Here is a 14815-nt window from a genome sequence, read left to right on the forward strand (position 1 = left end):
TTAAGCTAGGCATGCCCAATTGCACCTGTAAGTCGCTCTGGATAAGAGCATCTGCTAAACGACTTAAATGTTATGATACACTTATTCTACATGTCAGGATATGTTGTGAATATGTAGATTAGAACAAACTGGCCTGTCTGAACATTACACGATGTTGTGTCCTGCTGCACACGCACTTGTTGAGTGCTGCAAACCAAGAGGACACTGTTGAGTTGAGACAAATATTTTTTTATAAACACTATAGCGCTGTGCATTTCTTAAAACATCTCAAAGTTAGAACAAAGCACTTACACGTCCTTCTCCAAATGTACGAGACACGCATCAAGATTGTGAGATCTAGAGTTCATTTACAGAGACTGTGGGAAAGCGCTTTCTCATAGGAATCATACAAAAATAAGTCCCATGTAAAAAAAAAAAATGTTTTCATAAAAACTACACTTTGTCCATGACAGCCAAAAGAGGCTCATCATAAAACACTCCTTCTTACATGTGTCTTTTGGGGTCAATCTTCTCCAGGTGAACCAGGGGCTTGAGCTGCTCAGCGAAGCTGCGCATGTCCTCTGACATGGTATCCTGGCCCGCAGGGGCCAATACACTGAGCTCCACCAGGTAGGAGAGTGACAGCGGCTCAGTGTTCTCTGTATTCCCGGGGACCAGGATGCGAGACAGTTTACTCACTACCACTTTGAGCACACCTTTGCGGAAAATGTGGCCCTTGGCTATGAACTCGTGGTCCATGCGGAAGCCCATTTCATTGAGGAAGTCGGGCAGGCTGTGCGAGGCGGCCACATCCACACAGTTCCGAACCAGCGCGTGGCGGGACTTATCACCCACTTCCGGCTGGCCCAGGTAGCGCAGGTGCCAGGGCACTGTGGGGTGGGAGAGGGAGCGGCGGGCTCGCAACAGGAACGGGTTGCCCTGCTGGCCCTTCAGGAGGTAGACCAGCTCATGGTCGGCAAATGTCTCGGGTTCCATGTTGTCACAAAGGCCCCGGAGGCGGTGCAATAGGCTTTCGAGGGCCTGGTCCAAGACGCTGCCTGAGTGTGGTGACATGACAGAACGGTGTAAGCAATGTTATATTATCAAGTGTAGCTTGAATCAGTGCAACTTGCCATTTGGACTTTTTAAGAGTGAATTCAAATTCAAATTCAAAAATTCAAAAAATGTAAAAGGCCTCAATGAAAATAGACAGCAATTTTCAATTATTGAATCGCAACTAACTGATACAGAGGTGACCAAGCCACAGCACAGGGGCTGGTATGGGTTCTTCAGCTGAACATGCAGTGCATTCGGAAAGTATTCAGACCCCTTGACTTTATGCAGACTTTGTTACGTTACAGCCTTATTCTAAAATTAATACAATACATTTCTTTCCTCAATCTACACACAATACAAAAAATAATGACAAAGCAAAAACAGGTTTATACAAATAAAAAACCAGAAATACCTTATTTACATAAGTTTTCAGAGCCTTTGCTATGAGACTCAAAATTGAGCTCTGGTGCATCCTGTTTCCATTGATCATCTTTGAGATGTTTCTACAACTTGATTGGAGTCCACTTGTGATAAATTAAATTGATTGGACATGATTTGGAAAGGCAGACACCTGTCTATATAAGGTCCCACAGTTGACAGTGCATGGCAGAGCAAAAACCTCTCTGAGACAGGATTGTGTTGAGGCACAGATCTGGGGAAGGGTACAAAAACAAATCCGCACCATTGAAGGTGCCCAAGAACACAGTGGCCTCCATCATTCTTAAAACTGGAAGAAGTTTGGAACCACCAAGACTTCCTAGAGCTGGGCATTCGAGGAAGAAGGGCCTTGGTCAGAGACGTGACCAAAAACCAGATGGTCACTCTAACAGAGCTCCAGAGTTCCTCTGTGGAGATGGGAGAACCCGCTTGACATTTGCCAAAAGGCACCTAAAGGACTCAGACCATGAGAAACAAGATTATCTGGTCTGATGAAACCAAGATTGAACTCTTTGGCCTGAACGCCAAAGCGTCACGTCTGGAAGAAACCTGGCACCATCCCTACGGGAAAGCATGGTGGTGGCAGCATCATGCTGTGGGGATGTTTTTCAGCAGCAGGGGCTGGGAGACTTGTCAGGGTTGAGGGAAAGATGAACAGAGCAAAGTACAGAGAGATCCTTGATGAAAACCTGCTCCAGAGCACTCAGAACCTCAGACTGGGGCAACGGTTCACCTTTCAACAGGACAACGACCCTAAGCACACAGCCAAGACACCGCAGGAGTGAATTGGGACAAGTCTCTGAATGTTCTTGAGTGCCCCAGCCAGAGCCCGGACTTGAACCCTATCGAACATCTCTGGAGAGACCTGAAAATAGCTGTGCAGCGATGCTCCCCATCCAACCTGAGAGGATTTGCAGAGAAGAATGGGAGAAACTCCCCAAATACCAGTGTGGCAAGCTTGTAAAGTCATACCCAGGAAGACAAGGTGCTTGAGCTGTAATCACACAGCCAAAGGTTCTTCAACAAAGTACTGAGTAAAGGTTCTGAATGCTTATGAATATGTAATATTTTATTTATTTTTACATTCGCAATTACCTATTTTTTTGGTCATTATGTAGTATTGTGTGTAGATTGATGAGGGGAAAAAAACGATTTAATACATTTTATAATAAGGCTATAACATAACAAAATGTGGAAAAAGTGAAGGGGTCTGAATACTTTCCGAATGCACTGTATTGACATTGATTATGATCTGGATATATTTTTCAAGACGCCTACAAGATAGCCAACCACAGAATACCAAATAGGTACGCCTGCCCTACTGGAGACTCAAGAATCTCGAACGAGGTAAACTCACCTTGCAGCAGGTACTCCATCATGTTAATTGTGCCCCCCGTGATGGGCAGCACTGAGACTGGTGGGGCCTCCATCACTCGTCAGTGTCAGACAGGTAACTAGAGCAAGGGGAAAAATTAAAACACCTCAATCAATTCGTATTATATAGACTAACGTTATGACTATAAACATAATTTCTTAATGATTGCATCTCCAACCTAGCCATATTTCCCGACTCGCTAAGCTATCAGGCTAGTTAGAGCTAGTTTAGACAGACAGTATCTCATTTCATTCAAACAAATAGTTAGCTAGCCAGTTAGCTAGCTAGCCAAATAAGCTACAGAAAAAATGAAACAAGTCACCGATAAGAAAAAGTCACTGAGAAATAAGGCAAAATGCACTTAACTCACCTTATGTTTGGCAGCTTGGATTGCCGAGTACCTGCTTCTTCCTTCGCAAACTGCCACTGCAGCAATTCAAGCTAACTTGTAACCTAGCTAACTTTAGCTCATAGTTACATTGAAACAAGCTAACTAGTTTGCTAGGCAGGTACAAATAAACGTTTTCAACGTTCACAGTGACAGATTGGCTAGAGTTGAGCCCCTGTGATGGGGGAGGAATAGCTAGCTCGCTATCATACTTCTCACCCAGATCCGCGTTTGCGCATTGTGCAACGATATGCAGCAAGGGGCATTCAAGAACGAAAACGTTCCGAAAGCATCTGAAAACGTTCTGAAAGCAACTCAGCGGATCGATGAGTTCAAAATGTTACATTTCAGCAACTTGTTTACAAGTATGTCACAAATAAAATGTATAGACATCTGAATACACAGGCGTTATGCTTTTTGATATATAAAGCAGGCTTTCTTCCTTTTATTTTTTTAAATATTGGTTTAAAGGTTAAAAGTACAGAAGTGCGTGACACAGTGCAATACCAATTTAATACAAACAAAAGGTCATGCCAAAATGTGATTATATTACTTTTTGACATAGAATATAAAACAAACCAATTCAAAGCATAAAAATCAGTATGCCTTTTTGGCATTTTGTGTGCCTGAGCACAATGGAAACACTTGATTTAAACTATTTATTACGCCTCTCATCAAAGTAGTGTCATTCTTAGTTCCTAGACCCTGATATGACTGTACACACAGTCATTGTCATTTCTGATGTCATCTCTCTGTTGGACTCTCCTGATAACCAAGGATGAATAAACAAGTGTAGTTTCTTCCGCCTGTTGAAAGGAGATGCATAGATGTATGTGCATAATACTATACTGATGTGCAACTAAACATCATCAATATCGTTTTATCAAGAATAATAGTAGTAATGTCGGCTAGATAAGATAACTTACAAAGCTGGTCCCCTCGCCACCACAGAGAAGTTGATTGGCAGAAGCTTAATCATTTGAACAAACAGACAAACATTTCCATTAAAACAGATAGGGCCTCAAACTGCATTACCATCTCCAAACAATTGTATTAATCTTGTGATCTCCCCATCTTCAAAGATAACAATACGGTATATTTATCCTACCTGCGAGTATTCTCCATTTGAAATGGCATAATTTAGACAGTGCCAGTGCAACAAGGAAAAGGCACACAGCTGCAGAGACTCCAGCTACTGTTGATGCCAGCCATTGAGGTTCTCGGTTATCTGGAGGAGTAGGCCCATTGTCTGTAAAAGAGGCAACAGTGTTGCGTAGTGTTACTACAGAAAATGCTGTGAGTAAAGTATCTGGCAATCCTGTTGATGTTAGAGAACATGTGGAAAGTCAGTGAGATTGGGGTTTAAGAACTACTCCTTTTGGGTCTCACCTATGCTTTTGTTGGAGGTGTTGTTCAGAGCGGAGTCAAGTGCGTAATATGTGCTGGTAATCACATTCTTAGTTACTTCATGCATAAAACCACTGCTTGACACAGTGGTTATTATTTGCATGTGAGATCCTAAATAAAGAGATAGATGGTTAGGGTGAGCTGTAAACTAATTTAGTGTAGACGATCAATCTGCTTGCAAATTATCTCCAATTATAATAGGCTGACTAACCTTTTTCAAGAACAACTGAAGTGGACAATCCATATGTGATCTTGTCATTTTTATACAATCCACATAAGTATATTCCTTGATCCTCCTCTGTAAAAGGGCTGATTACAAGTGAACGATTCCTTAAAACACTCTTTCTATGCCAAAAAATTTTGGAAAGGAGATGTAGGCCACTTTTATCCTCATGAAAAATCTGGGTGCGGCGCCAACCAACATTGTTTGTACTGTAAAACCAGCTAAAAGATTCTGGATGACTTTCATTACTTATGCAGGGTATCAACAATTTTCTCCCAAGCGGTATGCGAAGAGGACTTGAAGATTCTACAACACATTGATAAAAACAATAAGAAAGTACAATAGCGTTACATGAAAGTACTGTTAATAAAGTGTTTATAAAAGGTTTATATGTAAGGAATGGATGAATAAATGATGGATTGATAATTGAAATAGTTAGCAATTTCTCTTATGCCTAATAGAAAACAATAACAACATCATGTTAATTCAGCTTCATCAATCGCCTAAACAAATCACTCAATGCATGTCCTATTTGATTAAACTGATTAGCAGGTTTTCAACGTTCAGAGAGACATTTGAATATTGAAATTTCAAATGAGTATTCAAAAACATCTATTTTTAAGTTTCTGTGGTAAATCAAATCAAATTTATTTATATAGCCCTTCGTACATCAGCTGATATCTCAAAGTGCTGTACAGAAACCCAGCCTAAAACCCCAAACAGCAAGCAATGCAGGTGTAGAAGCACGTGCAGTGTACATCTGTATACTAATTGTTTGGCTGTATAACAGTGTACAATAAGGTTAAACACTGTAGCCTTTTGAATTTTCAATAAAGGCCCATACATATGTGAGAATTCTAACCCCCAGGTAGTTTCACTCAGCTAAGTATTGAGTGATATTAATGTTTTTGTAAATTTCAGACACTTACCTGATGTTGGAAATGAGGCCCAAACCATAAATACAATAATTATGGCAGAGGTAGCGATCATGATTACAATAAACACTGTTGAGGCAGAGATTAGTCCCTACTTAAGCATTGTATTTAAAACAGCCACAAGTCATCTGCTTTAAAATGTGCAGGCTACAGGCCTACGCCGAAACTGACACTTAATGATTATAATTTAAAGCTATAGGAAATTAAGCAGAAGTTACAAATCACAAATCGAACAGTTGACTCAGTAGGAAACAGAGATAAGAAAAAAGACTTTACATAAACATTTATCAACACCGCCCACACAGATGTTTCCTCTGAACCAATGGCATAGGCTGTGGTGTAAGTGTCAGTGGCACAAAATGGGGTCCTTGACTAATGTGGTCTGGAGCTCCATTTTCCATCAGCGGGTTTGCATGCAGCTTCTTGCAAGGCGTTAACACCAAATGTGACATCTGATGTGTTAATTGAGAGCATGCCATTAGTCACTAGGCTTATAAGCCTTCATCGGAAATGTTGGTTCCCTTGCGTTGCAATTGCTGTTAGATACAGTATGTTTCGACCTAGACCGTGGCCTTTATGTTGTTATTCAGAGAGGGATAGCCAATCAAAGGGTTAACAGGAAGTCAACATGTGCTACCTGATTACAGTATATCATCTACTATATAATATAGTGGAGGTTGATGGCCAATGTCCAACATTTGTTTGTATTTTGTCCAGCAGTGTCCTCCTCTTGGGGTTCCCCATGGTTGTGTGATCTCCTGATAATATAGAGCTAATCAGTCATGATGACTGTCAGATGGGAAAACATGATTCTGATATTTGCAGAGCTGAATATTTGAAGATATCAAGGATTTAAGAATGAACCAGAATTAGATACATCAAGGCAAATTATTGGTATGCATTGCCTTGTCTGCTCTGGCAGGCTGGACTCCGCCCCTCAACATTTGTCCCCCAATGACCTCAAACCACCCACCCTACTCTCTTCTGCTTCTCGCAGTTATGTCATTCACCAGACCGTTGCCTTTTGTTGTAAAAGTTGTCAATGGTAGCTTTCGGCAGTTAGACGTCCATTGCAATGGAGTTATTTGAAACGTTGAAAAAAGTGACGCTAGATTCCTATCGCATTCATCACTTGGTTGCAATATTTAGCTTGGTCTATGTCATTCTTAAAATCTCTAAACTTATTGTCAAAAGGAATGAATGGATTCGGGCGCTCGAGACATTCCCAGGACCACCAAAACACTGGCTTTTCGGGCATGTACGAGAGGTATGTTAAAATAAGAATTTCTTGAACGTGCACATTGAGTGACTTCAACATTGTAGCATCAGCTTCAGAGGCAAGTTTCGGTGTCACGCTCGTGCGTTTCCTTCTTTATAATATAAGTGCATGTTTTCTCTGTTGTCTTGCAGTTTAAACAAGATGGGAACGACATGTATAAGGTTGTCAAATGGGGAGAATCGTACCCCCTTGCATTTCAAATGTGGTTTGGTCCATTTGTTTCCATCCTCAATATTCACCACCCAGATTATGTCAAAACCATCCTGGCATCAACAGGTTGGTCTCTTTGGAACGACAATACTCTCATCATTATTTAAACAAGTTGCATCTATGTACAGTATGTCTATCTATGGAATCTCAGTACATGTGATAGAATACCTGTTTCACTCTCTTTCTAAATAGAGCCCAAAGATGACCTTTCATATAGATTTCTTATTCCATGGATAGGTAAGGTTGCATTGTCTTTGCCATAATCATATATGTTACAAATATTGAACCAACATTAGATTATATAGATTTAACTGCAGATATTTTAAGAATAGGCATTTTCAAATATTCTTCCTTTTGGGTGCAGTTCTGGTTTTCAATAACGTTGTGACTCATGCTACTTCGGCAATTATACAGTTATGGTTATAATGTCCACTACCGCACTTGTTTTTGAAAGAAAAGCACATATTTGGTCCATTAAAATAACATCAAATTGATCAACAATACAGTTTAGACATTGTTAATGTTGTAAATGACTATTCTAGCTGGAAACGGCAGATTTTTTTTATGCTGAAAACTGTTGTCCTGATTAAAGAAGCAATAAAACGGGCCTTCTTTAGACTAGATGAGTATCTGGAGCATCAGCATTTGTGGGTTCGATTACAAGCTCAAAATGGCCGGTAACAAATAACTACACTGTATTTCTGATCAATTTGATGTTATTTGAAGGGCAAAAATGTGCTTTTCTTTTAAAAAACAAGGACATTTCTAAGTGACCCCAAACTTTTGAACAGTAGTGTATATTCTTTACTTCTATTCTTTTGCATGAACGTACAACATATGTGTTTCTCTCTCTCTCTCTCTCTCTCTCTCTCTCTCTCTCTCTCTCTCTCTCTCTCTCTCTCTCGCTCTCGCTCTCTCTCCCTCTCTCTCTCTCTCTCTCTCTCTCTCTCTCTCTCTCTCTAGGGGATGGTTTACTGGTGTCTGAAGGTCAGAAATGGTTCCGCCACAGAAGACTCCTGACCCCTGGCTTCCATTACGATGTTTTAAAGCCCTATGTCAAAATGATGTCTGATTCTGCCAAAACTATGCTGGTGCGTTTTGCTATCTCTACCCTAATTACTGTATAGGTTGACAACCATAGCCTATATGGGGGGAATTTCTGGATACAAAAAAGCTAATTGCATAACAGTTAACGTTACATATTCTCCCAACTGTATTAGAATGCTGTATAGTTTGACAACTGTATTTGGAGGGAAATTCTGCATGAACACGCTAAAGGGGTAATTTAATAAGGGAGTGATGTACTATGAGTATGTAACTATCCATCTTGTGCAAGTTGACTATGTCTGTCCTTTTTCTGTTCCAGGACAAATGGGAGACTCACTCAAAATCCGACGAGTCATTTGAGTTATTTGAGCATGTGAGCCTCATGACACTGGACAGCATTATGAAGTGTGCCTTCAGCTCCAACACTAATTGCCAGACAGTGCGAGGGGGAGAGAGGTCAGTCAGTTAACTGTTTTTAACCACTGCATTATCTGCCATTTACATCTGTGTAATGGTCTGGGTGTAGCTGGTGCAGAGGATTCAGGTGCAGGACAGCAGAGATGACTTTACTCAAAATGTCAAAATACATGAAGTAATACCAAGCCCACAAACATCGGACAGAAGTTACAATAAACAAACACTCACAAAAACCATGGGGAAAAACAGAGGGTTAAATAATGAACATGTAATTGGGGATTTGAAACCAGGTGTGTTAAAACAAAGACAAAACAAATGGAAAATGAAAAGTGGATCGGCGATGGCTAGAAGGCCGGTGACGTCGACCGCCGAACGCCACCCGAACAAGGAGAGGGACCGACTTCAGTGGAAGTCGTGACAATCTGCCCATGTTGAAAATCTTGTCTTGTCAGTGTTAATGTTATAAAAATTGAAAGCTGATATAGGATCAGATTTTCTTTTTAGATCATAATTCATATGATTATATAGACAGAGGGGACCTGATCCTAGATCAGCACTCCTACTCAGAGACTCTTTGTAAGTACGGGCCCAGAGGTTTTCAGGCCAGATCACATGATCAAGAAACTCAGGGCCCTGCCTATAAGCAATGATTGAGAGGAAGTAACTTATACTTTTCTGTTGTTTTACTCTCATTTCAGTGGAACCAACTCGTACATCAAGGCTGTGTACGAGCTCAGTGATCTGGTGAATGTCCGTTTCCGGACCTTTCCCTACCACAGCGAGTGGATCTTCCAACTGAGCCCACATGGGTACAAATACAGGAAGGCATGCAATGTTGCACACAGTCATACAGGTGCGTTCTGTGAATGAAGGTTGACATTATTATTTTAATCCCCTGCACCAGCAGGTCTCAGCCCTGAAAACATTTATTTTCTAGCCTCTGTGCTTCTACATCTGCATTGCTTGCTGTTTGGGGTTTTAGGCTAGGTTTCTGTATACAACTTTGTGACATCTATGATGTAAATAGGGCTTTATAAGTACATTTGATCGAACATTTTATTGATTCCCTCTGCTTGTAGAGGAAATCATACGAAAACGAAAAGAGGCCTTAAAGGACGAAAAGGAACTGGGCAGGATACAGGCTAAGAGAAACCTGGACTTTCTGGATATCCTGCTCTGCGCGCGAGTACGTCACACCTCTATTACTCTACTACACTATTATCCACCATTATGCCATTTATGCACTCATCTAACCAGGTCATTAGTTAAAACGGCTACATCGGCGATGACATAGTATGTCATTGAATGAAGTCAATTCGAATAGAAACTCATCGTAGCCTCAAGATCGCCAGTGTGCTAGAGTTTCTTTTCTATTCGTTATATTCTCTCTCCGTGCAACTGGTAACACGATAGCCTGAGTGCCAGTTTGTTTTTGCTATCCAACTCCTTGTCAGTCATTGTCATGCCAAACACATGGCGTGGCTTGAAAATGAGCAATGGAGTTGGCAAGAGAACAAACAGATCGGAGACCAGACTAGCACCATTATAGTTCTGCGAGTTATACCTTTTCCATAAAATGAAGCCAAACAAGGAAGAACATGCAAGGATCTCATTGTTCCTTAATGGTTTTCAATCCAGGACGAGGACCAGCAGGGTCTGTCAGATGAGGCTATACGAGCGGAGGTGGACACCTTCATGTTTGAGGGGCACGACACCACAGCCAGTGGGATCTCCTGGACCCTGTACAGCCTGGCCTGCAACCCGGAGCACCAGCAGATCTGCAGGGACGAGGTCATCAGCGCCCTGGAGGGGAGGGACACCATGGAATGGTAGGTTCCACTGTCCAGGGCCTGTATTCATAAAACGCCTCAGAGTAGGAATGCTGATCATGATGATTTAAAAGACAAAACTGATCCTAGATCAGCACTCCTACTTTGAGATGCTTTATGAATAGGGGCCCTGATTTACTGTCCTGATCCTGTTGCATGTTAGATATGCATTCATTTGGCTGGAGGAGAGTGACATGAAGTGGAAGGCTGTACTGTCCAGATGTATTTTTCAGAGATCATGCTGTAGGGTGTATTTCAGTTTCAAGGTTTTATTTGGTTATTTTACAGTCCGCAGCTACAGTATATATAAATTACTATTTTGTTACTTTGGAGATCATTTAACCTTTCACTGCAGTGGGCTAAATCAGGGTCACTCAGAGTGATTCTTGGTAGTCTTAAACAAATCTACTTTGAAGCAAAAGTCTAGACCTCACACACATGGTTATGGGCTGTACCGTGTTACCTGTACCATGTCAGATATAGAGTTAAAATGTATTACATTTTGAGTTTGCATCCCAATATTACACTTTATATACATCACAGAAGACTGAAATATAACACAATAGATTGACATAGAAACACCAGATTTTCTTCCTATATTTAAAAAAATATTGATTCAATTATGAAATTATGCAAAATATTAATAACATTCCACCCATGAGGCCAAAGAGGGCGCTTTTGGTCATTGAGGGCTACACAATCACCAGGGCTACACAATCACCAATAGGCTCCATGTTTGGAACTAGTTACCAAAGCCGTTCCTTTATTCTAGATATAGAGTAAAGGAAGGGAAATCAGCCTGTATTTGCTCTTAGATTGGAGCAACACAATACATGGCAACATGTTTACTAAAAGAGAATTGATATAAAGATAATGTTCTGCATTCTTAAGGGAAGATCTCAGTAAAATACCATACACAACCATGTGTATAAAGGAATCCCTCCGCCTCTACCCTCCTGTACCTGGGATGTCCAGGAAGATAACCAAACCTATGACGTTCTTCGATGGGAGGACTGTGCCTGAAGGTAAATGTGTACATTTAAAAAACATGTTGCATTGTGATGTACTGAAGGGGACTTTTTTGTACATTTTACTGGACTGAGGCGAGACAGTGGTAGGAGAGTTGGTCACACAGGCAGTGGGTTGGAATCTACTGTAGGCAGTGGGTTGGAATATACTGTAGGCAGTGGAACTAACCACGACACCGACCACTCCAGGCCATGCAAGGGACTTTTAAAAATAATAGTTTTAAAGGCATAATGGCTCTGTGCCTTAACATGAGGCCATAAGGGGTTGCAATGGAGTCCTCCCTAACCTTTGCCTCAGTCATCGGCTATAACAAATTAAATATTAACTCATGTTTGTTTGTCTCCAGGGCTAGTTCTCCTTATTGCATTGGGATTGTCACCAACTAGTTTGTATGTAGAGACTGTGTCTCTACAATCAGTGTGTTTATTCATCTTTTTCATAAGCAGTGATATATTTTCTAGTGCCAGTTTCTTGGACACACATTAAGCCTAGTGATGGACTAAGTCAAATATTAATTGGAGGTCCTCTGTTTAAAGTGATTTTAGTCCAGGACTAGGCTTAAACTGTGTCCTGGAAACTGGCCCCTAGTATTTTTTTAAATATCAAATGAATTGGTGCTGTTGAAGCATTCTCACCATGTCCTTCTCATCGTGTTTATTACTGCCAATGACCAACAAAAATCTGTCCCAGATAGTCTCTCTTTCTGCCTCAGCAGATGGATCCTTTTGCAGCATGGACAATATTATCACTGTGTCCATAGGAAACTAAACAGATGTCAAGCGCTAACACTGTGTAACACTGTGGAAGTATAATTCGTCTCTCTTTTCTCCCTCTAGGTTGTCTTGTTGGAACCAGCATTTTTGGCATTCATAGGAACGCCACCGTTTGGGAGAACCCTAACGTGAGCACACCATCTTGATGAACACCATTTTCTCATTTAACAGGGTTAATATCATTTGTGATTAGTAGTAGAAGAAATGCTAGTTTGAACAGCTGAACATGCGTCATAAAATCATGTGTTTCTGGTCACAGAGGACAAGGTTTAGAGTATTGACAGAGGAAGGGGCTGTTGCTGAGTTAGTTTGTAATGAAATCCATATGACCTAGCAGTAACCCCATGGGTTTGATTTTGACTAATCTATCGCTATAAGATTCAGGGTATACACAATAGGGAACTGAAACCTGTTTATACAAGCCTGGTGGCAGTTTGTCTCACCAGCCTGGTTTGTTTGTGCTGTCTTGCCAACTCATATGGTCATGTTTGCAGTGACAATGAACAAGACAACACAAACATATTTGGGACTTGCTGTCTACCTATATACAGTCTTTTCCACTGTTTCTATTTACTATTTGTCTCTTCTATTTTGTATTCTCGTAGGCATTCGACCCACTACGATTTCTGCCCAAGAACTCTGCAAAAAGGTCACCCCATGCCTTTGTCCCTTTCTCTGCCGGCCCGAGGTTCGTTACCACACCAGTGCCATGTGACTCAGCCCTTATTTAAGAGAGCAGCATTGGCAGCAGGGTTTGGTTCTCACATTAGTAGGCTGGGACTAGGATGGAACCATAGACCTACTCATTTACCTGACTGGATTTTGGAGCCTTTCGGTCCCTTGATGCCTGTGACCTAGATCCAACCTAACTATAAAAGGGGGATGGGACCTAGCACGGTCCCAGATCTGTCTTATTTGGCATGACAATGAAAGTAGGAGTTGTCAAAATAGCACAAACGGATCTGGGATCCCTCTGACACAACAGTAGTTATTATAGGTCTGTAGAGTTGGCACAGGCTGAACTCACTTCAAAGAGCTGTAGGGTCTGTCTGATGATATGGTAATGTTTTATTATATAAAAGAGCTATAAACCATTGGTAGTCTTACCGCATAACTTCTTTATTACACAGGGTGAATGTACAGGAGTTCTACAGCATAATTATTTCAATGTCTTTTTCTCTGTCTGTAGAAACTGCATTGGGCAGAACTTTGCCATGAATGAGATGAAGGTGGTGGTGGCACAGACACTCAAGCGATATCATCTGACCGAGGACCCAATGAAGAAACCAAAAATGATTCCAAGACTGGTGCTCCGCTCACTCAATGGGATCCATGTGAAAATCAAACCTGTCGATCTTGAACCATAAGGAATGTTATAGTTGCACTTTTGTTATCAGGCATAGGCTACTGTTTGTGGAATGTTCATATGAATTTGTTTTTAACATGCTAATTCACCAGGAAATGGGAAATAAAACTTACATAAGGAATATTTTTTTAATATGAACTTCAAAGCTATATTCAGAATTTTAATTTAAATATCCATGTAAGGAGAATATTATGTCTTATATACAAAGATGAATTTAACACTAATTTATGTTACTAATATTTTGCTAGTAACTAACTGCCTAAATGTTTGTTTTTCCTTTTGACATATAGCCTATGGTAAGTCAATGTCCCTTGTCAGTGATGTGACAGTTTGAAAAGGAATAGACATAGGATTGAGTTAATGTTATTCTCACTATTTCAAATAAACATGTGGTGCAAACCACTCAGGAAAATGTGTATTTTGCATGGTGTTTCCAGCACGCTACCACACGTAACTTAACACTTCTTCCCTCGCTGCTACTTGAATCTACATAGCACTTGAAATGATTTGTGTTTTATTTTACCTTTATTTAAATACATAAAACAATCAATTGAAGTACTATGGGATAGTTCACCCAGATTACAAAGTTAATATTGGTTTCCTTACCCTGTAAGCAGTCTGTGGACAAGGTGCGACAGCAATCCATGCTCTGGTTTAGTTTCCCTGGCACTGTTTCCACACGCTTTCCCATTCAAGTCATGGGACCGGTATTAGCATTTTTTCACGCATCATGTTCAAATAATCTAGAAGTGAGTTTGAGCTTCACAATCAATTTGGAGATACTGTTGGACGACTTTAGACATGATGCACGAAAAATGCTAATATCAGTCCCATGACTTGAATGGGATTTGAGCCACAAATGCTAAAACGGTGCCAGGGAAATTCAACCAAAGCATGAATTGCTGTCATACCTTGTCCATAGACTGCTTACAGGGTAAGAAAACCAATGTGTCATTTTTTTTATTGAGTAAACTCGCTCTTTTACAATGCTTATAATTTTGGATGGTAAATCCTACCATGTGGTGAAGTGAATGTGTTCCTTCCTGGTTGTGGTGATTTGGGGA

At 40.7% G+C, this 14815-nt stretch overlaps 2 protein-coding genes across 5 annotated transcripts; one reads left to right on the forward strand and one right to left on the reverse strand.

Moving 5' to 3' along the window:
* Nucleotides 1–212: 212 nt before the first annotated feature.
* Nucleotides 213–6060, reverse strand: LOC109902172 (mediator of RNA polymerase II transcription subunit 18). 4 transcript variants are annotated; one of them, XM_020498300.2, is made up of 8 exons: nucleotides 5796–6059; nucleotides 4855–5172; nucleotides 4626–4754; nucleotides 4345–4485; nucleotides 4163–4206; nucleotides 3219–4042; nucleotides 2831–2927; nucleotides 213–1037 (listed from the first exon to the last, which is right to left on the reverse strand). In XM_020498300.2, the coding sequence occupies exons 7-8, from the start codon at nucleotides 2901–2903 to the stop codon at nucleotides 484–486; spliced, it is 627 nt and encodes a 208-aa protein (XP_020353889.1). In that variant the 5' UTR covers nucleotides 2904–2927; nucleotides 3219–4042; nucleotides 4163–4206; nucleotides 4345–4485; nucleotides 4626–4754; nucleotides 4855–5172; nucleotides 5796–6059; the 3' UTR covers nucleotides 213–483. The 4 variants fall into 4 exon arrangements, with proteins under 4 accessions (XP_020353889.1, XP_020353891.1, XP_031642438.1 ...); XM_020498302.2 differs by lacking the exon at nucleotides 3219–4042 and having other exon boundaries at nucleotides 5796–6060; XM_031786578.1 differs by having other exon boundaries at nucleotides 2831–4042; nucleotides 4163–4485; nucleotides 5796–6060.
* A 717-nt stretch (nucleotides 6061–6777) lies between these two features.
* Nucleotides 6778–14167, forward strand: LOC109902171 (cytochrome P450 4B1-like). The gene is made up of 12 exons (XM_020498299.2): nucleotides 6778–7068; nucleotides 7212–7356; nucleotides 7483–7527; nucleotides 8254–8381; nucleotides 8657–8793; nucleotides 9453–9607; nucleotides 9834–9940; nucleotides 10393–10583; nucleotides 11475–11608; nucleotides 12449–12513; nucleotides 12991–13073; nucleotides 13575–14167. The coding sequence occupies exons 1-12, from the start codon at nucleotides 6877–6879 to the stop codon at nucleotides 13750–13752; spliced, it is 1560 nt and encodes a 519-aa protein (XP_020353888.1). The 5' UTR covers nucleotides 6778–6876; the 3' UTR covers nucleotides 13753–14167.
* Nucleotides 14168–14815: the final 648 nt, after the last annotated feature.

The sequence above is a fragment of the Oncorhynchus kisutch genome, linkage group LG13 (genome assembly GCF_002021735.2).
Source record: "Oncorhynchus kisutch isolate 150728-3 linkage group LG13, Okis_V2, whole genome shotgun sequence".
NCBI lineage: Eukaryota > Metazoa > Chordata > Actinopteri > Salmoniformes > Salmonidae > Oncorhynchus > Oncorhynchus kisutch.